The 27859-nt window shown below is 32.2% G+C and overlaps 2 protein-coding genes across 8 annotated transcripts; one reads left to right on the plus strand and one right to left on the minus strand.

Moving 5' to 3' along the window:
- Positions 1-1149: 1149 nt before the first annotated feature.
- On the minus strand, positions 1150-6610 carry LOC105227903 (charged multivesicular body protein 7). 3 transcript variants are annotated; one of them, XM_029550911.2, is made up of 5 exons: positions 5692-6610; positions 2398-2932; positions 2119-2332; positions 1852-2061; positions 1150-1792 (listed from the first exon to the last, which is right to left on the minus strand). In XM_029550911.2, the coding sequence occupies exons 2-5, from the start codon at positions 2926-2928 to the stop codon at positions 1302-1304; spliced, it is 1446 nt and encodes a 481-aa protein (XP_029406771.2). In that variant the 5' UTR covers positions 2929-2932; positions 5692-6610; the 3' UTR covers positions 1150-1301. The 3 variants fall into 3 exon arrangements, with proteins under 3 accessions (XP_029406771.2, XP_011205752.2, XP_049314113.1); XM_011207450.4 differs by lacking the exon at positions 5692-6610 and adding an exon at positions 4974-5118; XM_049458156.1 differs by lacking the exon at positions 5692-6610 and adding an exon at positions 3024-3110.
- LOC105227904 (pantothenate kinase 3) lies at positions 3414-27392 on the plus strand. Of its 5 annotated transcripts, none has more exons than XM_011207452.4 (8): positions 3414-4238; positions 19272-19450; positions 24754-24927; positions 25126-25244; positions 25317-25442; positions 25549-25725; positions 25795-25930; positions 26679-27392. In XM_011207452.4, exons 1-8 carry the CDS (start codon positions 4184-4186, stop codon positions 26973-26975), a joined length of 1263 nt encoding a protein of 420 aa, XP_011205754.1. In that variant the 5' UTR covers positions 3414-4183; the 3' UTR covers positions 26976-27392. The 5 variants fall into 5 exon arrangements, with proteins under 5 accessions (XP_011205754.1, XP_011205756.1, XP_011205753.2 ...); XM_011207454.4 differs by having other exon boundaries at positions 3415-4223; XM_011207451.4 differs by lacking the exon at positions 3414-4238 and adding an exon at positions 8418-9923.
- Positions 27393-27859: the final 467 nt, after the last annotated feature.

Here is a 27859-nt window from a genome sequence, read left to right on the forward strand (position 1 = left end):
TGAGGGTAATTTTAGTTCCACTGTGAATAGCGGTCTGTGCATTTCTGAAGCTTGTTGCGTCCAAAGTCTGGTCGGCGTATTGTTTGATTCTCCTAGAAGGCGGTTCCGCTACAAGCAGAATGATTTCTATGAATGCACACCAGCAGAAACTGCTTGGAGAGGAGTTCATTAAGCTCCTAAACTGGAACATGCGGGTCTCACAGTACAGATATTTACTCCGGAGTGCTGTGTTCTGACTTGTCTGTAGATTCCTCGCTGCGTTTCACTGTATCCATACGACCATATTAGTGCGGATGAATTATTTCCTTATATAAAAGCGTTCGTTAGTGGTGCATAAATTGTTTTGGAAACAACAAAAATTTGTAAATAATATATTTCGTACTTCAAGTAAAAATTTTGGAGCCAATAAATTCATCTTAAAATGTTTCTAAATATTTTCTAGTTTTATACGCACACTCTTAAATACTTTTTATTGCTAAACATAAGGAAGTGCAAGTTAAGAGCACACAAAGCATCGGACATGTTCGAGCAAGTAAACAACTACACCAATATTGCGACACTGTTGTTTTTCTGTGGATGATCAGCTGATACTTATGTATACTGCAATAATTAATACATTTTTTCATAATAATTTTCGCTATGAGACTTTTACCTCTAAAAAAATACGAAATTAATCAAATAAATTGCAATTTCTTATATCAAGTATAATGATAAAAAATTTACTACATTTTGGTCTTCAAATTTTTTGTCAAAGATTCTACAAACATATTCTTCGTCGTCGCATTAACTTTTTATTAATACCATAAATTTTTATTAAATAAAAATAATTAAACACATATTCTGATTTTCAATGAATTTTGTAAAAAAAAAAATAAATAAATTTGACCATAATAAATCTTATAACCTATTCAAACGTTAAATATACATGTATTAACTGAATAAAAAAATAAAAATAAAATGAATCTATAGTAAACCTACGCGTATGACATTTAAAGTTAAAATAATAATTTTCGATTACAATATATTTAAGTATAAAATCATACTAATGAAGTGTGTTAACTGCGTAGGTCTTTTGTACACAAACAAAAAAATTTTAAGTGAGCAAAGAGTTTTAATGTACTTCTTCATTTTGAGCAAATAAACATAAAATGAAAATTTAAATAAATATGCTTTTATTTTGACAAAGTTTAATTTTTCTACAACATATACGTTTTCAAAACATTCACCCTTATATTAAAGCAGATAACTAAATTCAGTAAGGTCTTTTAACTCTAATGGCGACTCATTAACTATGGTAACACTTATTCAGCAACAGCAGTGCTTACGCTCGCCTCGCTTTTTCTGGGTGAACCGTCTTCAACTTCCAGACCCGCTAACATAGCCAAAAGTTCTGCATCGGTTATTTGTGGTTTAGGCACGCCGCTGGCTGCAGACTTGCTTATATTTGCGTTTTCATTTGTAGGCTTTATGGGCGTTTGACCCGTTTGGCCGAGTATTTGTTGTAGTTCGCGTTCCAAAGCATCATTATCATTGGCATCTGCGCCACCGGCGGCAATATCTGATAGTCCCGCATTAGCCAAGGTATCTTGTAACTCTTGATGTGTCTCCATAGTGTCACGCACCTCGGCGATAACTTCATCGACATTGTCATATTTCAAGCCAGAGTCATTAAGTGCTTTTTGTAATGCCTTTGAACCGATCTTATAAGCATCGAGTATTTGTCCATGACTTTGTGCCTCATCCACGCTAGTTATAAGCGATTCTATATTGTGTAAAGCTATGCTACGTTTTTCTATAATAAAAACATTGCAAATAAATAATTTTTCGAAATCAAATTTGTTTGTAACCCACCATGATTTTTCTCCAATAATTGTTTCTTTCGCAAGTAAGTCTTAGCCAATTGTCGTTTGTTCTCTTTTATATATTGGCGTGCTTTTTCCGCATTTTCCTTTATGTCTTCTTCCAATTTTTCCAACTGTTTCAACAAACTGGCTTGTGTCATTTTAAGGTTGTGCACGGCACGATCAGTCTCAGTGATTTCAATGTTTGTATCAGTTTTTGCTGGAAATGTTAATTTTAAAATTTCAATTTTCAAACCTAGTTGCATGGTGTACTCACCAGGTATTTTGATCAAATGAATTTGTTGCTCTTTTTCGCCTAGTTTGTACTCAACTCCAATTTTTCTTTGACAATGCAACACGTGCAAACATAAAAGTAGGCAATCCTCTTTAAGCGCCAAAACTGCGCTCGAAAGTTCTCTAAAGTTTTCATAATGCAGCAGTTCACCCTGATGTTCTTGCAACACACTTTGTTGCAATTGTTTACAAAATTTCTACAATAAAATTAATGTATGTATATGTAAATAAGCACACAAGTATATTAATAATATTCACTAACCTTCATAACGTCTAAGTGGACATATTCTAGCCAGTTTGCTTGATTCTCTGACTGCAGCCCTATTCTGCTCTTTAATGTTTGCCAACCCCATGATATTGGAAGTTTTACAAAATTATTCATCGCCCAACCGCTCCATGTATTTTCAGGATCATATTCAAAATCTGCACGTGTGCGTATTTTCTTGGCGTGCAACATTTCGCTAAAAACTGTGTCCAAACCGGAGGGTATTCGATTACCACGCGTAAATGTGTGCTGTAGGTCGCGTTTGCAAAAGCAGCTAGTGCCTGTGTGCTCACAATACAACGCTATCATATCTTCCCAAAACTTTAATTTTGAATCGTAGTGTTCTGGATTGAGTTCCCGTATACGAAATGGTGCCAATAGTGCAATCATTCGAACATCATTATTCCAACAAGGTGGATATGGAAAGGTATTCCTGTTTTCTATAGAATTGTCAAGTCCATTGCTTGAACCGCTGTTATTGGCATTCTGATCCTTAGTTGATGCACGTATTGGTGTGGAGGAAAACATTTGACTGGAATAATGCTAACTTATTTTAAAAATTTACTTCAATGATTTGGTTAATTGCGCTTTGTTTATTATTGTATTCAATTCAATTCCTCTACCTTGATTCAATTATGTTCACTCGTCTATTTTTAATGTTGCTCAACTGACGTATCTCCTTTCAAATATACAGAGTTGCAATTCTAGGTCTAAAAATATTTTAGTACTTTTAACGATTTCAAACTACCAAATTTTATTTTTTTTTTTTGATACAATTATAAAAATACATACATATTTACAAATGAACTAACTATATTTAACAATAATTATTTTATGAAAAGTCACAAATCTAATTGAAAGATACCAATAATACCAATGAGAAGTAATAACTTCATGTATCTGTAAAATAATAAGCAGATAACAAAGTGCAATGAACACAACCTAACTCAATAAAATAACGATACAAACAAAAATATAACCAACTGATTGCTGTCAATTGTAGGGTCAATTGTCATCGTGTGTCTTCCTTTCATTGGAAAATTCGTGGGTGCGAGTTAAAACGTGAAATTTGTGTGAAAGTTTTTCATCAAGCAATAAGAAAAACTTAAAATATATGTGTAAATAGAGCCTATATATAAAAATCTTTCGAGAAGGTGCTGCTTCGGCTGATCAATTTCAACAGAAGGACATAACCTTGAAACAGTATTTTTACTTGTATCGGCAGATCTACAGAATCCTTGTTTTTGCTCGTAAACAGACGCACTTCGAAGGCCTGTCACCGCCAAGACAATCAATGTGAAGCAACAAGAAAACTAAATAAACGCAAATAGAAAACTACTTGACTGGTGATACATGAAAGCAATAAAACGCCGCGCTGAATCATTTTGTCACGATTGATAACACTCTGGCGTCAATTTATTACGTAGAAGAAATTGCTATCGAATGTATGCCATATTAAAATAGCTTCTATATACAACGTATCGCTAGTGTGTTGTGCGCGATTATTTACATTCAAGATTTTCTCATTGAACTTGTGATTACGGTGATTTGTTTTGTGAAATCTTTAGTCATTACCAACGTACATACGTAATCCGTCAACAAATAAAGTGTGGTATTCGTTCGCTCGCCCATTGAGCTACGACGTCATCAGTGTGGGTTATACATACATACATTACATGCCTAAATAGTGTTGTTACATTTACATTATAAATATCGCCACACGCCGGTTCTGTAAAAGGTTTGGGCGGATAGATCAACAATCTTATTGGCTAATTTTAACGGCATGCAAGACGAAAAAATGCTCAGATCACAATTGGCTAAAGGTAAGCATTTAAAAAGTATGTATCATTCACATTTTCTTAAATATATATGTTTATATTATGGAAATATTCAGATATAGAAGTAAACACTAGCTTATGATATACATACATACATGGTAGTTAAATTATAAACGTAGAGCTATTCTATATTTAAATTTTTAATCTTTTGGGAACACTTAAAGGAAAAAATAACCAAACATTCGTCATCGTCTTAAAAGAAATTAAAAGAGAATTTAAAAACCCTATTCACCCTTAAATGCGAGCTAATAAATGCGTTTGTTGTATGCACGCACATACATTTCAGACAATTCTTTCATTAATATAGAATTTTATATTTATATGCGCCTAAATGCAGGCAAGGAAAATGAACGCGGGTTCTATTTAAGGACAAAATTAAGCCTGGGTTAAAAAATTATTGTCCTTAATTTATTTTGAAGTTCGATTTATATCTTGTAACAATTTTAGTTACAGATTTTCATCTATTTTAGTTTAAATCAAAGAGGTATGTCAAGTTTTCTTATGGAGATTTTTGGATTCATTCCATCGAATTCTCAAAAATAAATTCAAAAATTATTACTTGGTAGAGGTTTCTGATTGGAATTAGTTTGTACGTAAGTATGTATATAGTTCACAAGAATTACTTTCTTTTATACAATATCTACATATGTCAGTCAATAATCCCTCAAAAATTTAATTTTTTATGCAAACTAAGCTATTTGCTAATAACCTGCGTAACTTTGAAAATCTACATACCTGAATGCTTTATGCTTATTTTATTGAAATATTTAGCATATAAACACATGTTAATTCGGTATTATCGCACTTCGGACACGCGCCGAAAAAAAACTATCGGTCATGAAAGCAGGAATATGAGTAAAAAGCTGAAGAGAGCAACCCAATCGACGTTCAATATGTGAGCAACTTTCGTTGATTAGCCAACACTCAGTATATTAATTTGTTTGTTCATGTGTTTGTATAGAAATCTGCGTTCGATAGTTCGTATGTAAACATATTAAACGAGCAGCCGTATCGTATGATTTTTGCACGCTACAGTTCGCATTGCTGGTGCTCTAGAGCGCTTAGATAAAGTTATTGCAAATTTTATAAATTTTAAGAAATTCAATTGCAAAAGTTATAATTTTATAATTTTCACAAATATTTTTTCATACACAAACTTTTTACAGTGTAAATTATTATATTAAAAAGAAAATGAATATTTAATTATTGCTGACCTTGATAGAGATTATTTCGTATCAATTTTACCAGACGGTTTTATGGTAAACAATAACTCAGCAATTTTGGTAAAAAAAGTATTTTGAATTGTTTCATTAAATGTTTAATATATGTATACATATAATAGTCGAATAAAAAAAAAAAAAAAAATTTAATAAAGAAAAAAATAAATCGATAACAATAGCCTAAGTTGTTACGATTTTAAATTTGATTATCAATGTAATTTTATTATACTTACTTGTAAACAGTGATCTTGAAGAATTGTTTTTTGCATCTAATTCTTGTTGAATGGCTGCAGTGGAAACGGATCGCATCAATTTCCGTGTACTTTTTTGTCTTAATGTATGCTGCAAAAAATAGTAAGCATTTTTTTTTTTCAAAAAAAATTTATAATATTTGTGTTTTGCATTTCGTTAGCCGAAGCGGAATTTTTTAAAATAACTCAAATAGCTTAGTAACAAATATTTTTCTTTACTTATAATTTATTCCACACCTACATCCGAGCAATATTGTTCATGCTTTTGATAAGCCCAATGTTAGAGTTCAAAATAATGCATTTATTTTGGCTGATTTTCACGTGTATTTCTTTAATGCTTGCATGAAAGCCAAAAATGCCGGCGACGGCGTGTCTTTCTTATCTTGTTAAAGTATTTTAGGTCAAAGTTTACATGCGGATGTTAATCGTTGAAATATAAGCACCTAATTAACTTTGGATTCGAGTTGCAATACTTTCAAAATTATTCAAACATTGTATGAGATCTCATACTAACGTTCTGGAACACAACACCTTTTCCATTGATATATTCTTGACTCGGCTGTTTGAGTGCATAACTCAATTCGTCCTGCTGTTCATAATACATTTCAGAATCAATTGTGGTATTGTCAAAAAAATCTCAAAAAACAATCCCTCTGAATTCCTACCAAATAGACAACATGACCTTTTTTTGGTGACTATCAACTTTTGAAGTGGTTTGAGCTGGTTCATTCTTTTTAGACCATGAATATGCAATTTTCCATCTTCCATCACTAAACAAAAACTATTCCAAAAAATTTAGGACAATTTTAACCAAACAAGTCTTCCTAGATCAGCTGTTCAAAAAAAAATAATAAAATCTGAAAACTTTTTAATGTTTTTTCCGAAACTTTTTGGAAGCTTTGTTTCGGAATTATTTGAGTTTTTATAAATTTTTAATATTATTCTTAAAGTTTTTCAAAGTGTTTTTTCAGTTATTTCAAAACAAATATCTGAAAACTTTTTAATTTTTTTTGAAATTTTTTTTCTTTAAAAAACTATTTAAAAAAAGTTGTAAATTTTGTAATATTTTTTCTGAAATTTTTTACATTGAAAGTCTTGCTTTGGAGTTATTTGTGTTTTTTTTTTTTTAATATTTTATACTGAAAAATTTTTGGGTAGTTTCTGTTTTTAATTTTTTTGAAAAAATAATCAGAAAACTTAAAATTTTTTTTTCTGAAAGTTTTTAAATTTTCTGGAAGTTTTTTGAGATATTTCAAAAAAACTGAAAACTTTTTAATTTTTTGTTTTCATAAAATTTGTAAATTTTTTGGAAGTTTTTGCTTTTAATTTTTTTGGAAAAATAAATCTGAACACCTTAATTTATTTCCGAAATCTTTTGGAAGCTGTTTTGAAATTATTTATGTTTTTTAACTTAAAGTTTCTCGTTTTTTTATTTATTGGAAAACAATAATCTGAAAATGTTGTATTTTTTTCTGAAATTTTTTACATTGGAAGTTTTGCATTGGAGTTATTTGTGTGTGTTTTTTTTTTAATATTTTATACTGAAATTTATTTTGGTAGTATTTGTTATTAATTAAAAAAAAAAAATCCGAAAACTTTTAAATTTTTTTCTGAAATTTTTTTAAATTAAGTTTTTGAGTTTTTTGAAAAATAATTTTCTGAAAACAGCATATGTTTTGCCCAATACTGTATACCAACACCCTCATCACCTGCATTCATCTCTTTGAATTTTTTTCTAACCTCAAAATATGCCATATAATCATAAAGCACTATATTGGAGTTTACATATAAACCTACGATTTTGAGTGTTTTTGCAAGTTTGAGTGAACTAACCTAACCTAACCTTTTGACTAAATATGTACAAACATCACTATAGTACAACATAACGGTATCATAACTTCCCAAAAACCTGTTTAGACTCACGCACCTGCAAAAATTTGAGGAAGTACTATTATTACTCGACAATTTTTAAATATTTTCAAGCAGCTTGCATATTCACAGCAAACGCCTGCATATACTCTCATACATACATAAATTTTATCCCAAATACTACCTTTACTTTAACCGTGCCGATACTCTTTTTATGTTTTCGTATATTTCGTTATTCATGTACTCGGAAACAACGCTGCGATCTCAGGTCGCACCGAACCAGTGCACAATTGTGTCATTAACTCCAACATCTTTATTGTTCATACAATAACTTCGTAAAACCCGATCACCTCAAAGGTGAGCAAGTAGAAAAGTAAACATGCATACATAATTTGTTGTGTATTTACGTAAGTGTAAGTGCATGTATGTGTAGGAAAATAAACGTACGAAAAATTGCTGCTACCTATAGAAGAGCGTAAAACAAAAAAATTGTGAGGAAGAACCTACGAAACAACAAGCCTCAACATGCATAATCCATATCCAGAGTTTAGTATACAAAAAAGCGACATGTAAAATCAGCTCACTTTTGCTGGGCGCTCACGCTCTTTCGTCTGCTTGCTTAATCTCACACTTTTACCTTATGTGTACATATGTAAGTATGTGTGTATGTTTGCAGGCATTTGAATAACTAAAAATGTATATAAGTCAATGTATGCATTTGCATATATAAGCCTACATATAAATATGTAAATTGTTTATACCTATGCATATGTTTATATGTATATTGTGTGTAGTTACTTGAAGCGTGCCCGGCTTACCCAGCCATGTCATGATCGTTGCGCATTCAAATGTTCAGCACGCGCGCTCGCGAACAGTCGTCTTTACGTTTCCATTAAGCCATTTGTGGTTGAACAGACAAACGTGTTTCAAATGGTGTGACTTTGAGCGAAAGAAATTGCGAATAAAAGAAATCGCCACACTCAACCGCTAACATAACATGTAATAAAGCATAAGTGGCATTTGAAACGCTGGAACAACATAGATCGCGCAAAACGTTGCGCAAAGTTGGCGAAAATTTTCCTTTAAATATTTTGTGAAAGTCTAGTATCAAAACAACACAATAACAAACAAGCATATGCAGCTTGTGAAAGGATTTGCATTAAAGGATAATTGAAGAGATACGGAAAATATTGAAAAGTAAAATATACAAAAATTCCAAAAAATTTAAATAGTTTATAAAAAAAATTTGAACATTCTAGAAAATTTAAGTTTCAAAAAATTTTTAATATTCCAAAAAATATTTTAAAATTCCAAACAATATTTTAAAATTCCAAAGCATTTAAAAAAATTCCAAAAAAAAGTTTGAAAATTCAAAAAAATGTTTTTCATCTGGCGCAGTAAAAATAAAAATAACCAAAAATTTATTTAATAAGAAGAAACGAATAAAAATAATATTTTCACAACAAAAATTTGCATTTAAAATGTGCAAAAACTACTCAATGCAAGTAAAAAACTAAAAAATATTAAATAAAAATAGTAAAAGTTTATTCCAAAACAATAAAAATAACCAAAAACTTGTTAAATACAAAAATTCGAATAAAAATATTTTTACAACAAAAACAATTAAATTAAAAATAATAAAAACTTATTTAAAAGTAATAAAAAAAATAACCGAAAACTTGTTAAATACAAAAATTCGCATAAAAATATTTTTCATGATATTAGATTGCATTTAAAATGCGCAAAAACTACTCAATATTAAATTAAAAATAATAAAAATTGATTCCAAAAATTTTCACTGTGATATTTTTCTACCAAACGGCTACACTCCACAACGTAGCTGCTATTTATAATTAAATAAAAATAACTATTTTTAAATTTTATTCAACAAAAAGTGCTTAGTTTTAACTACAAAATGAAAGTGCCCGCGAAAGATTCGAAATATTCCGTAAATTTGAAAATTTTCAAATTGCACAACTACAGCATTGCGCCGAAAATATGCGGCGGCAGTGATAAGAAATCACCGTCGCCCACAAATGGCACAGCGCCAGCCGTGCTCACCAAACGCAACTCTTGGCGTGCTTCATGGAAATTTTCAGCAGCCAAACAACAGCAGAAGCAACAGCTGGCCGATTCCACACAGCAACCAGAATACGAATGCGACGCTGAGTTGCCGGCTGATAAGCGCAATCATTTGGATAGCAACAATGACTCATCAACGGCCACCGACAATCGTTCACAACATTGGGCGGATGCCTTGGAACGCGTCTCAACGTCGTCGAATGTTGAGTGTGAAAATGGGCGGACAGCGCAGCAGCTGAGCGGTGAACTTGATGAATTTATGTGTGAGTTTTATTTGAAAAAAAAATATCAAAATAAAAAAAGAAATGAAAAAATTAAAACAAATACAACAACGCGCCTACTTTAAGACGTTGAACTGTCTGCGCTACTTGAGTGCATTGCAAAGGTCCACTGCACTTAATTCAAAAAATTTTGATACACAGATTTATATACAAACATATATGTATGTATGTATGTATATATATTATTAAGCAATGCGTTTTAAAATTCATTTGTCTCTCATGAAATTTCAATTTTCATGTGTACACTGCATGGCACGTTCCGCTCGCCAGCCAATGCCTTTCCCCTGCCGAACAAAGGTCAGTATTTGCTGATAAGCCATCGACTCGGTGTCTGTAGCTATTCTATAATCTGGTTGAACTTGAACATGGAAATTTAAAACAAAATTTTGTTAATTAATAGAAGAAAGGAAAGAAAGCGTTTAAAAAAATCTATAACATAAGAGCATTTTTGAAATTTCGCCACGATTACTTATGTCGAAATTTTAACTTTTTCTTTTTTCAAATTTGATTTAAAACTTAATAATATAAAATGATTGACCCAAGCTCTCCTTTTAGCAGCGAAATAAGTGCTTTCGAAAGCGTTTTCGAGTTTAACAACCAGCTGTGTGGTAATCGAATTGAAATGATTTTCACTTCAGGCCTGTGTTCTGTTTTCCTATTCGGCTAGAAATTTAAAAAGATTCAATTTGTGCCAACTAAAGGATCGAAATAAGTGCTTTCGAAATTATTTTCGAATTTCATCAACATCCACTATTGACGAAATCGAATTGAAACGGGTTTTTTCAGGCATGTATGTGTGAATATAAAATATCTGACCCTTAAATCATTGAAATAAGTGCTTTCGAAATAATTCGAATTTCGAATTTTATTTATAATCATATTCAGTCCTGTATTCTGTGTTTCTATTCGGTTTAAAAATTAAAAAAGATACCCTTTCTGACCAGTTAAGGATCGAAATAAATTCAGAACATGTCTTTTTCATATTTTTTTTTTAAATCAACAGCGTAAACAACCTTGGGCGACACGTCTTGGTTTTGTGAATATTGCTTAATAAAAATATGGTCTGACATATAAAAATGCATTTTCAAAACAACGTTCTTCAACGTTTTCCATAACAGTTACCGTTTGTCTCTTCTACTTCTCTGATATCTGGGTGAATCACTTAGCTTCAGTGGTTCTTTTCCAATCGAATGGCACCACTTCCTATTGTTGAATTTACTATGATCTAGAGAAAACAGCCTCGGGGACTTTTCTTGCTTCTTTTGGAATATTAGCGCATTTTTGTAGCATATCCTTAGGCGGTAGAACATAAATTTGGAAGGAACCGCTTTTATTGACAAATTTTTAAGTTTTGAGTTCTGATTGAAGATTTCAATCTTAAATCAAAGTGTAATGAACTCATCTTTCCATATTTAAATAAAGAAAACTCATGAAATTTCACTATCGCAGTTTTAAAATTTTAATTTTTGCATCTATTGCTTGCTAGATAACCTGAAAATGCAACTTTCCTAATACTTCAACTACCGTTTATAATATTTAACGTTGTAATAAAACCATTAGAAATTAAAAAAAAAAGGTTATTAATTTTATAAAAGAAAAATTTAAGAAAAATATTGAAATTGATTTAATGCTCCTATTTATTACAGTAAAGCATTGGTATGATCAAAGTTAAATTCCTCTTGCAATTATTTATATAGACACTTCTCAAATCAACAGTGTTTCATGCAAATTTGCCAAATAAGCTGAAAGAAAGATTATAAGTGCTATTCCAGTAATCGTATGATTATTTGTATTTGTATTCACAGCAACACGCAGCCATCGCCTGAACGCGTGTGCCGGAATGATAATTTAAACAAAACTCAATATGAATCATTGCACTGGCGGAAGCTTTGATTTGCCCAGCACTACAATTTGCTCTTGCTGAATGAAATTTTCCATCTTGTTTATTTTTTCCATCACTTCATTTGATTATCAGCAGTCTGAGTCTGAGAATACTTGTAAACAACGAATTTTGCGAATTTGATTTTAGCCGAAATTTTAAAAGTCATGCATTATATGTATACAACAACGAATCATAATAAACAATAACACAGCGTGTGCACGCACACATTTTCATCGAACATTAATATATTTTTAATAGTATTTCTCTTCATGAAATTTGTATTTTACAGCTATTTTTTGGTAATTGCTAAAAAATAACTTGTTAAAAAATATTTATAAGCATTAAACTAGCATGCGAAAAAAATCAGTTATGCAAATGTTTTTATTGCTCTCAGTATCAAAGTACAGAGTGGTCGTAAAGCACTTATCAAACATTAAATTTTGCTATACTCGTATCTTTACACATTTTCAAAGAACATTAAGATACATATTTTTAATAGTATTTCTCTTCATTGGTGAAATTTGTATTTACAGTGATTTTTTATTAGTTATTAAAAAATAACTTGTTCAAAATATTTATAGCTATTAAGATATCATGCGAAAAAAATCAGTTATGCAAATAAATTTATTGCTTTCTGTATCAAAGTACAGAGTGGCCGTAAAGCACTTATCACACATTCAATATTTTTATACCCGCGCACAATTATTTACATAAAGGTGTTAAAACTTTGTACGTTTGAAGATAACGGTTGTTGTGTAAGAAAATAATACAAAATATTTATTAGGCGTACACAAGTCTGTCAATATCTGTATGAATAAAGCAATAGTTTTAGTCATAGCATTTCATAGTTATGGAGCCATATTAAATTCTACATTGACGTACGCAGTATTACCACATTAACAAAGCACGTCATCAGTAATGCTTGCATATAGTAGTACGAGTATATACATATGTACATAAATTGTGCTGAGTAAGAGAGGAAATGAGATGTAAAAATCTTATGAAATATTGAGGAAAAATTATAATAATAATTTACTGAATGCATCTACATTCGTTTTCCTACCCTTGGAGTGCGATTTGAAAATCTAAATTTCCCCCCAATTTAAAATAAATGGATTTGTATTAAAAATTGCATGTTAAAATTTTCACAACATACTTATGTATGTAAATATGTTAAAACATATTTTTTATTCTATAATTTTAGGTAATTGACAGTTGAATTTCTTCTTATAATTTATTAGGATCGTTGAACGTCGATTCTAGCTATAATCCCATTCACAAACACAAAATATTCCTTACAAGAACTTAATTTCGATCGTTCAGTTGTCTCTTTTGAAATGGAGCCCGGATAGTTCATTTACATAGGTTAGGTTAGAGGGCTCCTATATGTAGTCCTTTGTGAGGCCATAGAAAAAAAGAACTGAACTCCTGTGTTAAATTAGCAAAACGTTTAGTAGCAAATACAAATTTGCACAGCCGTTGTTTCCATCTCATCTTCTTTCATACAGCTTCTGCAGATGGCGTCTGGTAGGATTCATAGCCTTACTGGGTGGACGCCAATAGGGCAATGGTCTGTTAAAAGCTCCAAAACTAGTTAGAGGCTAGCCTTACAACTGACTGAGGCTAAAGAGATCACTAGAATTCTTGCGATCGACCTTGGGGCTTGAGCTCATACTGACTTTTCTTGCTAGTTCATCAGCTTTACAGTTTCCTGCGATTCCGCTGTGGCCTGGCACCCATGCCAGTGTTAACTCAAAGATATTTGATGCTATTGGAAGTCTGAAAAAAAATCAAAAAAATCTCCTGACAGTAAACCCCTTCACCAATCTTCCGCCCATCCATAAAGAAGCTCACTGCCCCTCTCTTCTAACGGCTTCCGATCCATGATCCAAGTGATCCAATATGAAATCAAAGTGAGTGAGGATTCCCGAGTATTCAGACACGTGTTCTTTAAGGAACTCAGACTTCCTGAGTCTGATGGCAACTTTCGCAGCCATACACCTTCCCACGATGTCTACGGGCAAAATAAGCAAGATGGCGTTAAATGCCATGGCTGGAGTGGAACGCTTTCGAGTTTCTTTGCAAGTGTGGTATTTTCTAGAGCCCTCCACCACATAAAGGCTTCATGGAACCTTATGGGCTTGACTGTGGTATATTTACTTAGATTCGGTCGTATTTCGAATTCGAAAATTCTAACTAATTTATAGCCCAATTTCTTTATGCAATCCGGTCAGCACGCATGCGTACCATTATTATCTGAAAATATTGCATATTTACATACTCTTTAACTGTAGAATGTGTCTATTCTTCAATTTATGTGTAGTATCTTTAAGTTGTCGTGTAGACTTCGAGTTTTCGTTTAAACATTATTCCCCAAATTCTACCTAATATAAATACCTAACATACATATGAGTTAACTTTGACAGCTGTCACTCTAAAAGCTTTTTAAGAACTCTAAAAAAGGCACCCTATACCTAATTCAAGCTACTACATTATTTAGCAAATGGTTTTCGGTTGAGATGAATTAATATATTATTACTATATAAATTTTAATTAATGCTAATCAGATCCGTAATCCGAACTTTGACACTCTCTTCTTCTTTTTTCTCTCATTAAATAATATTTGTGTATTTAATTTTGCTGACAAATGCTGATATGCCTAAGATCATTGCACATGTGTTGCTACTTTGTTTTGTACGTAGATACATATGTGTACAGTGTCGATGAAAATAAATGTGTTATTAAGGGTCATTTGACTGAAATTTATTTAGATCTAAATGTATAACTCGGATGGCAAATTTCAACGACAAAATAGCCTACAGCTGCCATATAAACTCATCGATAAAACTCAAGTCCTTGTATGGAAAACTTTTTTATTTTGCAAGATATCTTCATGGAATTTTTCATGGATTATTGTTAAATACTATTTTACATTCTCCGAACATATTGCTCAAATCGGACCACTATAACATATAGCTGCCATATAAACTCATCGATAAAACTCAAGTCCTTGTATGGAAATTTTTTTTATTTTGCAAGGTATCTTCACAAAATTTGTCATAGATTATTGTTAAAGACTATGGTACTTTCTCCGAACAAATTGTTCAGATCGGACAACTATAACATAAAGCTGCCATACAAACCGACTGTTAAAACTCAAGTCCTTATATGGAAAACTTTTTTATTTTACAAGATATATTCACGAAATTTCTCATGGATTATTGTTAAATAATATTTTACATTCTCCGAAAATATTGTTCAGATCGGACCACTATAGCCTATAGCTGCCATACAAACTGACTGTTATAACTCAAGTACTTGTATGATTTTTTTTTTTGAGAATATTATGAAAGATTCAATGCAACCGAATTTAACGTTGTTACTTGTTTTATAACATTTTAGCTATAAGAAATGCACCTGTGCAGGGTATTACAGCTTCAGTGTAGCCGATTTTCTTATTTTATGTAATTTATTGTTGACAAGTCCATATTGCGTATACAGCAATAAGTCTTTTATTACTGTTTTTATTGCATATACAATTTGTATTCCCTTGTAGCGTCTAATAACTAGTTATTTTGCTGCTTCTTCTAATTCAATCATTGATTTGATAAGAAACCTTATCAACATTTCATTATCAAAATGCCAATACGCTTGCAATACAACTATATATACCATATAGGTGTATATACTTATGTATATGTATATATGTATACTATATATCCATCATATCTCCAAGTGCTGCACTTTTCACCATTGTGCGATTTACTGCCTTTCTACTTTAGTCCGTATTTAATAGAGTTCTTTAATTGCTAACAGGTTGGCCATTAAAAAGACAACATACATATGTATGTATGTACGTAATATAAATATGTACATATCGTAGTTGATATTTACTGTCCATTGCCCTTACGTGTGGTCGCGTTTATCATATATGTACATGTACACATACACATTTATGTGCACAACACTGTATTTAGTGAAAAAGCAAGCGCTGTGCTTTTGCCATACTGCTAATACATTTTAGTTGTCAATTGTCGCTGACCGCGTACAAAAGCTGTGCCACATTAAGTGTTCTTTATTTTTTTAGAAATGTTTATAACCTAAAATAAAAATAAATGTCAATTTTAAATAACTTTTTTCTTTAATTATTTGTCTGTGATTTGTTGTTTCGTTGCAAATGGACTGGAAAATTTGTTGTGTTTAACTCAAATACTTTTACACAAAGCGCCGCTAACCTCAAATATTCATTTGCTGCGTATGAAACGTATCGTTGTTGTTGGCAGCGAGTTGCATATGCGCTGCTTTTATTGCTTTTATTGCATTTATAAATTTAATTTCTATAAATCCGCGCATTTTACGTCTACGCTTTATAATCGCCTGTCGGCTAATCTAACGATCATCTATTGATAAGTTATACATACTATAATTGCGCGCGCTCATTCGCACAGCCGTCTGTTTGTTTGTGTTTCTCGCGGCTTTGCTACAAAGGAAGTGTTTTCGGAATTTCCTCGAATGTTATGCAAATCTATATATATATATGCATATTATTTTAATGTATATGTGAAATAAATATAATTTTGAATCTTAGAAAATAGTGAACGCAGCGCAAAATGCATTTAGAAGCTGCTTTGGAACTTTTACGCACAGGTGATTTTTGTTAGTACTGATTTTATACCTATCGCTAGTTGATATTTCACATATTTTTATATGTTTATTATTTATTATTTATTGATGTATTATATTTTTTTTCGTAGTTTTGATAAGAAAATTTCAAAGTTTGAGGTTATGTTTTCATTTTAACAGTTTTTTTTAATAATTTATAAAAATACGTTTTTTATGTTTATTTTTTTCGATTTATGCAATATAAAATTTTTTTATTAGTTCTGATAATAAAATTCTTAAGTTTGAGGTTATGTTTTGATTTTAACAGCGGCTTTCAGTGACATTTCCAGTTATTGCTTTACAAATGTCGCTAATTTTTAAAAACTTATTTATATAAATCCGTTTTTTCATGCATTTCTTTAATTATAAAAGAGTACATTGTGACAAAAAAGTAACCGGAAATTATAAATAAAAGGCAGAATATTTATTTATTAATCAATATTTCTCTTGTCGCCTTCAAAGTAATTTCCACCATATGTAGTACACTTACACCAACGATTTTTTCAGTTTTCGAAACACTTCATAGGCACTTTTTGGAATGGCCTTCAGCTCCTCCAGCGAATTTGTCTCTTCGATCGACTGAAAATGGGTTCTGTTCCGATGATTGTTGACTTGTTTGCATGTTAAACTCATAAGCCCATGTATCATCGACAGTTATAATGATCAAGCATGTCTAAAAAGACCTGTTTATGGTACTCTTTTTGAAAAAATTCAGCTTTATCGAGACTCTTCTTGCCGAATCGATCTGTTTTTGCAGTCGGATCCTTGTACCGGATTCTTCTTCTTCTTTACTGGAGTAGACACCGCTTACGCGGTTATAGCCAAGTTAGCCACAGCGGGCCAGTCGTTTCTTCTTTTCGCGATGTGGCGCCAATTAGAGATTTCAAGTGTAGAGTGGTCCTTCTCCACTTCGCTTTTCTAGCAGAATAGAGGTCTTCCTCTCCTTCACAGTTCGGGTACTGCTTCGAATACTTTCAGCGCTGGAGTGTTTTCATCCATTCCGACGACATGGCCTAGCTAGCGTAGTCGCTGTTTTTTAATTCGCTGAACTATGACAATGTCGTCGCATATCTCAAACAGCTTATCGTTCCATTGAGTGTGGCATTCGCCGTGGCCAGTGCGCAAAAAACCATAAATCTTCCGCAGAACCTTTCTCTCGAAAACTCCTAACGTCGACTCACCAGATGTTGTCATCGTCCATGGCTCTTCACTATATGGCAGGATAGGAATGATGAGCGACTTGTAGAGTGTTCGTCGTCGAGAGGACCTTACTTCTCCGAAGCAGCACCTGTTGTCAAGAGTTATTCTGCTTTGGATTTCGAGGCTGACTGTTAATACTCGTAATAGAAATATTGTTATTGTTATTATATATTACATATTAAAATTCCTCAGTTGTCTTCTTTTTTGTCCAATAATAATCTCTATATTATATTTATGTAGTGCTGCCATTCCCTTCAAAGTGTAGATTACAACATGATTCAGCAATAAACTGGAAATTACTGATGTTGCGTTAATCATACTCGTGTCAGCCAATATTTTACTTTTCACTTATCAATTCAAATACTAAAACAATCACTCTTGATAGTTTTAACTGTTGCCTAATAAATATTTACAAGGCGTGGCGTTTATGAAATAAAATGTCATGTCATTCTAAATGTCATTTCAATATTTATTTACATTTATCAAGGAAATTATGATTTAATAAACGCAATTTCAAAAGTGCCTCTTCTGTCGTGCTCCTGGTTTTATACTTTTTATACCGATCACCATATTTTATCCGCACTCAGTAATTTGACAACATCAGCTGTTTTCTCAGCATAAAGAATATTTAACAATTACTATTTGACAGTTTTTTGTTTACTTATTTACATATGTAGTCATTAATACAGTTTTTTACTATGCTATATCTGTCAAAGATTATACATATGTATGTGTAATATATAGAATATAGTATTTACGGAACATTCGTACCGGTTAAACGGAAGTTTGTCGATCGTTATTATAAAAAAAAAGGAATATTAATTAAATATCCGATTAAGCTATTTATATTAATGAATATGACACTAGTCATGTGTAATATTAATAATATCGATTATTTATAATTATATTAAAAACATTCGTACATAAATTCAAAGCTTGCTTAAGTCTCAATAAAAAACAAAAAAAGTCGGTAAAACCTTTTAATAATTTTTTTTTGTAGTTGCCATGCATTAATATATTATACACAGCTTTTTTATTACACTAAAAACATATGTGTTATATGTATATTATTCCTTTTTTTACTATTTATTTAAATAAATATTTAATTTGTTACTTCCCACTTCTAACGAGCATATAAACTGGCAATTGCTGTTTAATTTTTTATTTTTATCGCAATTTAAACGGTTCAAATTTCAAATTACAGCTGCATATTACTTTATGCCTCACTAAACATTTATTTTAAATGTCAATACTGTTAACTTATCTAACATATGTTATGACAAATTGTAAAAAAAATGTTATAAATTGCTTGATTGCCCATCAAAGTGCTAAAAATAGCAATATGTTGACGTTCGTTTGACATTGCAGTTTGCAAACGAAGGACATAGTGTAGACATCGCATTAATTATTGTAAAATAATACATTCCTAGCCAAACTGTCGAAACATTAATATATGCAAACCCGTTATATGTACCACAATAATTATTCATATTTATGTTGTCTTTCATAGATTTCATATATGTTTAAATATAATTACACTATAGTACCGTTACTAACATTCGTTCATTGTTATCTTGTAATTACAGCTATGCCTTGGTTCGGCATGGATATCGGCGGTACACTTACAAAGCTAGTCTACTTTGAACCAAAGGATATAACACCCGATGAACAGGATCAAGAGGCTGAAATTCTACGAAATATACGTCGTTATTTGACCAAAAATTCCGCATATGGCAAAACCGGACATCGTGATACACATTTACAGGTGAGTGTAGTAGTGAGGCGTAGTGCTTTATTTTACACACTGTCATTTTCGCATAAGTAATATTTACTTAGTTATTAGCGCCATATAACAGTCCAAAAAGGTTGGCTGCTTCCGCTTCAAGCTAAACATATCACTTTCTATTGTATTATTTGAAGTCATTGACTTTGTAGTTGAACTAGACTTACTTACATGTGCCAAAGCGTGTTTATTTTAGAGGTTGGTCATGAATTGAAGCCAAAATGTGGAATTTCGGTATTTTTTTTTATTATTATTCTGAGGGTTTCTCCTTGCATACGTACGAGTATGTCAATATACATAAATTCGTAATTTATGTTTTATTAGAAAAATAAATAAAATTTTTGAAAAAGAATTGTGTGTTAAAAAATTTGACAAACGGGGTTTTGTCAAGCATAAAGCCCAAGTATAAAATGATCGTTGCCGCTGACCATAATCTGTTCCAAATTTCGTGAAAATATCATGTCAAATAAAAAAGTTTCCGCAACCCGAACTTGATTTGGATCGGCGAATTTGTATGGAAGCTATAAGCTATAGTAGTCCGAAGTGAATAATAAAGCTGGTTGGCAGATGACCTCTACGAGAAAAGCAGGCACGCCGCGATGTGATGTGATTTAAAAGTCATGAGGTGACCTCACGGGAAATTGGCTGCCATCTCACTCATTAAAAGTAACGCAGGCTACGTGTCTAGCCAGTGCAGAGGTGATTCTCGCGCTTATATAGGCATAGCAGGCACCATGCCTGTCCAGTGCAAAGGTGACTTTCGCGTCGTGATGTTATGTGATTTGAAAGTCACGCGGTAAATTCGTGAGAAGCTGGCTGCCAGTCGGCTATATAAGCAAAGCAGGCACCATGCCTGGCCAGTGCTTAGGCGACTGCCGCGCCGTGATGTTATGTGATTTGAAAGTCACGCGGTAAATTCGCAGGAAGCTGGCGGCCAGACAGCTATATAAGCAAAGCAGGCACCATGCATGGCCAGTGCTTAGCTGACTCCCGCGCCGTGATGTTATATGATTTGAAAGTCGCGCGGTAAATTCGTGAGAAGCTGGCGGCCAGTCGGCTATATAAGCAAAGCAGGCACCATGCATGGCCAGTGCTTAGCTGACTGCCGCGCCGTGATGTTATGTGATTTGAAAATCGCGCGGTAAATTCGCAGGAAGCTGGCGGCCAGTCGGCTATATAAGCAAAGCAGGCACCCTGCATGGCCAGTGCTTAGCTGACTGCCGCGCCGTGATGTTATGTGATTTGAAAATCACGCGGTAAATTCGCGGGAAGCTGGCTGCCAGTCGGCTATATAAGCAAAGCAGGCACCATGCATGGCCAGTGCTTAGGTGACTATCGCTCCTCCATGTGATGTGATTCGGAAGTCACAAGGTGACTGTAGAGGAAGCTGGCTGCCAGCAGGCACCGTGCCTGGCTAGTGTTAGGCCCCTGTCCAATACCATATGTAGCTATTTATGCAGATCTACTAGTATAAAAATAACATAAAGTAAGTTAAAAATTCGTTGCCGTGTAAGGAAAAATATTTAATTTAATAACTTAAACGCTAATTACTTAATTAAAAATAAATAATTGTGTAATGCGTCTTTTTTCTTGGCCAATTTTTACATTTGTCGTAGTCAATTTCATCACAACTTGTTTGTACATTTATTTTTTATTTTATTTACACTCTCCACACGCATTCACATGCTAATTTAGCAAATCTCTTTGTTGTTTTTGTCATTATTACTTTGCCTATTGACATTTACAGTGCATTATTATTAAGAGCATTATTTACTTTTTGTTGTTGTATATTACTGACGCACGTGGAAATATTTTTTTGTACTCATGCCCCTAATGCCATGCCCATTAAAGTGGTGAAAAATAAATAAAATTGAATAAATTTGCCTATGGTAAATACAATAACCCTTATAACCCTTGTGTTTAACGCATTTCGTAAGGTGCTTTTATAACTTTTTTTTTGCCTAAACTATGTGCGCACTAATTTATTTATTTTTTAAATGAGCGTTTAGGTTTGTTTATGGGTTTTTTGCCGAAGCAATTTTATTACTTAGCAGCAGAACTTATACATTTTTTTTATTTTTAGGTTATGTCAGTGCTAAAGTTTTTTTTTTACTGATTTTATCAGTTTTGACCTTTACGAATCGCTAACGTGTAGAAACAATTCACTCTTTTTTACTGTTAACAAAAAAAAATTATAATAAATACGCACATTTTCAGTGCTGATTTTCCCCAAATTTACAGCGCTATTTAAAGAAATATTTAATTAATTTTAAAGATAAAAAATATAATTTTATTAATAAATATACCCACATATACATCACCTCATTACACTCGAGATCACATTTAATGTAAATTGCACGCACAAACCGATTTGCTAAAAAAAAATCTTGCTATATTGGTAGCACCCTTTTTTATGTTCGTGTGAAGTTTAAACTCCGTTAGTGTATTTTTGCCAGCTGTTTGTTTACAACAGCAGAAATTTGACGATTTTTATTAATTGAAGCACATTTTTCGGTAACGAAAACAGAAAAAAATCACAGAGGGCCAAATCTGGAGAATGCAATGACCCTCGTTTCGTGTTTGGTCAAAAAGTCAGTCACAATCTTTATGGAAAGTGATGGCGCATTATCGTAGTAAAAATCAATGAATTTTCCGTCTACAAATCCGGTCGTTTACAACTGATTCTCTTCTACTCGATGCCGTTTTTGCAAAATATACATACCTTTTGGTACGAGTCTAGCATTTACACGTTTCATAACCAAAAAATTAACCAAAATGTGTTGAGTCAATTCCTAAGTGCTGTTGAGATCCTCTGAAATTTCGCTCATGCCAGCAAAGCAACTTTAACCAAAAATCTTCTGAATACTTTATACTCTTTCGTAACCTCAATTCTATTGGGAGCACAAAATTTCAAGCAAACTCGTTGTGTAATTGTTTTTCATGGTAAAAATCACCACACAAACCCTTCGCGTCGTAAGCAAACAGTTGTCAAACACATACTAATTGTGGTTAAATTTTTTTATCTTGAGCATTCCATTCTTTAAATACAATATAATCAGAAAATATGATTTCCCTTCCTTTTGAGTACGTCTAAATATGGGCATATGTATATACGACCCATTGATGCCATTAGATGTATTGTATTTTATGCGTATCCTTATAATTATATACAGTGATACAATCGTTATGCATTTCCACATTTATATGTATATACCTACACTATATGTAAGAATACATACCCTATGTACAAATATATATAGTATGTAAAATTTTTTAAAATACGTCTACCATATTTGCATACATTTATACATATTTGCTATTTTTACATATGCATATATGTATGTATGCAATTTCCCTGTTACCAGGCAATTTTAAATTTTTTTATATTCTTTCTTGTCTTAGTTACGTTTGCTTATCCACAATTATCGTAATTAAATGTTTTAATTAACATCTTTGACTCTGCTACTGGCCGAATACATTTAAAAACACACAATATTTCGAAGTTAAAACAAGCTGCAAGTTTTTGAGCACGAAATTGCAGAGCATGCTAAATGGAAATACTGTGGGCAAAAAATAGTAAGATAAAAAGTAAATTTTCCCGCGAAACCCCATTCGTCGATTTTTTTTTATTTTGACTGTCAGTGACATTTTTCTGATTGGTAAAAATTATTCAAAGAAGGTCGAAAACGCGTTCACTGCGAACCACGTCCAGGACGGCCTTTAACATCAACTGATGATCAACACGTCAATAAAATAAATGAATTAGTGCTTGAGAATCGACGATTAAAACAGTCAGAGATCTTTCTAGCATCGTTGGAATATCGGAAGGATCAGTAAAAACCATTTTGAATGATCATTTGCGCCTAAAAAAATGTAAAGCACGATTGGTTCTAAAATCACTAAATTTTTTCCAAAAACAGCGTCGTGTTAACGTCTGTTAAACAATGATTTTCGACTACCAGAATGCCAAGAAACGATATACGATTTCTCTGCTTAAAATTGCAAAAATAAAATTACCGTTAAAAGGTTTCTACAATTCAGAGTGTCTTAAAAAATCGAAATTATTATCAAAAATTGGCCACCTTTCATCATTATGTTACAAATATATCTAAGGTCGTGTGATAAATTTAATTTGATTGGTACAGCAGCTTCGAAAAAAATTTGCTCAACAAATCTGAAGGCAGTGTTTCGAGAAAAAAAGAGTTTTAAGTTTTGGAAACTGATTACACTAAGCTGACAAATTCTTACAAATACGCTCATATGTTTCGCCGAAACTATTTTTCGGATGACTATAATTTTCGGAGAATATTCAATATATAAATTTTTTTTGATATTTTTATGCACTTGCTTAATTTTTCTACAATTGCTTGATAATTCCTAAGAGCTTAAAATTTTTTTTCTGCAGAGAGCTTATGCAGGACAGCTATATACCTAAAATTTTTTGACGGAAGCATTCCTCTGAATTTTCGAGGTTATGTTTTTTTTTTGCCGCTACTACACCAACAACCGTCTGTTCGTCTACCCTATAGCTAAATTGTGTAGCAAAACCTAACAAAATTGTTAATTTCATATAACTATTTTCGAAGCTCAAGGTTGTGAGGTTAAACACATTTCACCTCATTTAACCTCATTTCCCTTTTATTCATCTCAACTTTAAAAATAATATTCTCACTTGAAAAAATATCGCAAAACTAGATTTTTCTAGATTTCTTTCTATCAAATGCATGATATTCGTTTAAAAAATCTTTGTTGATCCCCATAAATTTTCATTTGTGTACATATATGTATATGTATACTATATGCTATATTATATATAGCCATACTCGCCATTTGCTAAGCATATTCGAAGCTGCAATACAATCGTCAGATTTATATCGGTCACCTTCCGTCGCTCGATGCTGAACTTAACAATTTCAAGCTTGAAAGAAAAAGCTCAACTCTTAGCTAATCACAATCCACAATCTCTTTATTGATTTATGCATTGCATTAATTTGAATTGAATGTTCATTATACCTAAGCTCATGCGCGCTGATACGAAACGACAAACAATGCACATACGTAAGTGAGTGTGTGTATGTGTATGAACGCATATAGGATCTACATACATATGTAAATTTGTCTATACCAGTTCGTTTTTTTGTATTTATGCTCCAATGTCAGCACTTGACCTTGCACGCTGCAACCGAATGACACTTTACACAACTCTTGTCAAACAAAAAACAACAAAGCGAAGAGCAAAAAATGAATGAGCACTTATAAAAAGACTTTTTCTTTCCTTTTTGCAGATGGACAATGTTGAGATACGCAAACGCCGTGGCTCATTGCATTTCATCCGCTTCCAAACCACTGACATGAGCAATTTCCTCCTGTTGGCCAAACAAAAGGGCATGGCCGAACTGGTGACCACCGTTTGTGCAACGGGTGGTGGTGCATTCAAATTTGAGAATGAATTCCGGCAGGTGAGTGTGCACAAAAATTTTCACACTGTTGGTGAAAGAGTGTTTTTGTTGTTGCAAATAGAACAACATACTCTCTTTTTGGTATCTTCAGAATATCAACGTTTGTTATTATGAACTTTTTAAAAAAATTTTAAACTTTTTTAAATAATATTAAACTTTTTTACATAATATTAAATTTTTATTTTCTCTTCACTACAGCAAGTCAACATGAAACTCGCCAAATTCGATGAACTCGACACGCTCATCAAAGGCATACTCTTTGCCGAGGTGCAAAATCCCACAGAGTGCTATTTCTATGAGAATGCCCGTGATATTATGTGAGTAGTCAGTATTATTTCTGCTTTGTTTGCTTTACTTTAATTATTTTCATATTTATTTTTGTCTTGCAGGAAAAGTGAAAAGCGCGCTTTTGATTTCTCCAAACCATATCCCTTCATATTGGTTAATGTCGGCTCGGGTGTGTCGATATTGGCTGTATATGGACCAGACAACTATAAGCGTGTCTCAGGCACAAGGTACCTTGAATTATTTTGTTTATTATTTTGACATTTATAAGTTGAATTTACAACAATTTTCGCCAATATAGGATATTTATAAAATACTCTTTCTAATTCTTCACAGTTTGGGTGGTGGTACATTCCTTGGCCTCTGTTGCTTACTAACCGGCTGCAATTCATTCGAGGAAGCTATACAGCTCGCAACAAAGGGTGACAATCGTAAAGTGGATAAACTGGTGCGTGATATTTACGGCGGCGATTATGATCGCTTTGGCTTAACGGGAGATTTAGTGGCGTCAAGGTATTAAAAAAAGATATTTGCGTTTGCATGGACAATACTACTATTCAACTCAATGTTATTTATTTATAGTTTTGGACAAATGCACATTAAGGATAAACGCTCATCCGTGTCACGTGAGGATTTGGCCAACGCCACATTGGTAACAATCACCAATAATATTGGTTCAATTGCACGCATGTGTGCGCTGAATGAGAAAATGGACAAGGTAAGATTTTTTATAACCTATATTAAGTATACCATTAAGTTTGTAAGATACAGAAAGATACTTCGGAGATCCAATAATATAATATTTACCCATGTCCTTCCATGTACTCTTTTTATGCGTGTACTACGCGCTCAGTTTTGAGATATTGCTCTGAAAATTTGTATCCGTCCTTTTCTCTCGAAGAAGTTGCTTATTTGTCAGAACTGCCTATATCGGATCGCTATAACATTTAACTGCCATACAAAATGGACGATCAAAATCAAGTTCTTGTATGGAAAACTATTTTATTTGTCAAGATATCGTCACGAAATTTGGCATGGATTAGTGCCCAAGGCAACGGTACAATCTCCGCACAAATTTTTAAGACCGAATCACTATATCATATAGCTGCCATACAAATTGAACGACTCAAATCAAATTCTTGTATGGAAAAATATTTTATTTGAGAAGATATCTTCACGAAATTTTGCATGAATTATTGCCCAAGACAACGGTATAATTTACCCACAAAATGTTCAGATCGGACCACTATAAGATATAGCTACCATACAAATTGAAAAACCATAATCAAGTTCTTGTATGGAAAAATTTTTTATTTATTTTTTATTTAAGATTAAGAATTAAGTGATCCGTATTCTAGCTTCGGTGCAACCGTAGTTAACGTTTTTTCTTTCAAGCTATTATTAATCAAATTTGACTTTGCAACTAAATATATATAATTAATTTTTCTATCACGCTTTATTTTCAGGTCGTATTTGTGGGCAACTTTTTGCGTGTGAATCCGATTTCAATGAAACTACTCGCCTACGCCATGGAATTCTGGTCAAATGGCACACTCAAGGCGCTGTTCCTCGAACACGAAGGCTATTTCGGTGCATTAGGTTGCCTATTGCAGTTCAATGGTGAAATTGCGGCTGCTTTAAATGAGACAGCAGAAACGTCACAACAGACACAAAAAAGCGAAACAACAGCTGATACTTTTTCAAATACCATAAATTCCACAACTTCGCCACACAGTAATAATACCAATAATAGTGATAGTTGAAGTACAGGGACTGTTGCTAATATGTATTTTTTTTAGTTCGTAGCTCAAAGAAATTTTAATAGAAAAGAACTAAAATTTAATAATACAAAAATTACTTGAAAATAATAAAACGAAAGTATGTACTAACAAAAAAAAGACAAAACAGCAAAATCATAATCAAAATATAGTTAATTAATAATACATTTTTTATGTGTTAGTATAAAAAGGCAAAAGTATGTATGTAGTTTTTACGTATGTATATGTATGTTTAATTAATAAAAAATAAAACAACAACAACAACAACAATGAAATAAAATAAGTTGGTAAAGAGCAATCATACACGTCCATAAACTGAATATTTAATTTGTATATAAATTATAAAAAAAATTTAGGAGCGAAGTTCAACAATAGACGCGGGGCGTCTATTTGAATTAAAAAGATATATATATTAAATAATGAATTTAAAAAAATTAAATTAATTAACAAATTTTCAACGAATTATTAAAAAAAATCTCTCGATATTTATGCACATAAAGTGAAGCTAAAATGCGCAAACAATTATTGTTGTTACAAAAAACACACATGCTTTGTGAAATACAGGGTTCGGATTTTCAGCGTATTTTTTTATTTAAACAATTTTTCCTCTTATTAAATGCACACAATTTAAACTTAAAACTTAATAGTAACTATTGATAATGTTATAAAGTAAAAAAAAACATATATATATTTAATACAAAAAGTATTTAAGGCAAAAATGGCGCAAATGGCATTAATAAGTAATATTAAAAAAAAATTACTTAAAATTAAACTAGATAATTAATGTATTAAAAATGAAGCATACAGTTGTGCAGTCATAAAAAATGTGTGGTCAAGCAATTAGCTGATTTTAAGCGCAAGAAAATTTA

Source organism: Bactrocera dorsalis, chromosome 5, assembly GCF_023373825.1.
Source record: "Bactrocera dorsalis isolate Fly_Bdor chromosome 5, ASM2337382v1, whole genome shotgun sequence".
Classification (NCBI taxonomy): Eukaryota; Metazoa; Arthropoda; class Insecta; order Diptera; family Tephritidae; genus Bactrocera; species Bactrocera dorsalis.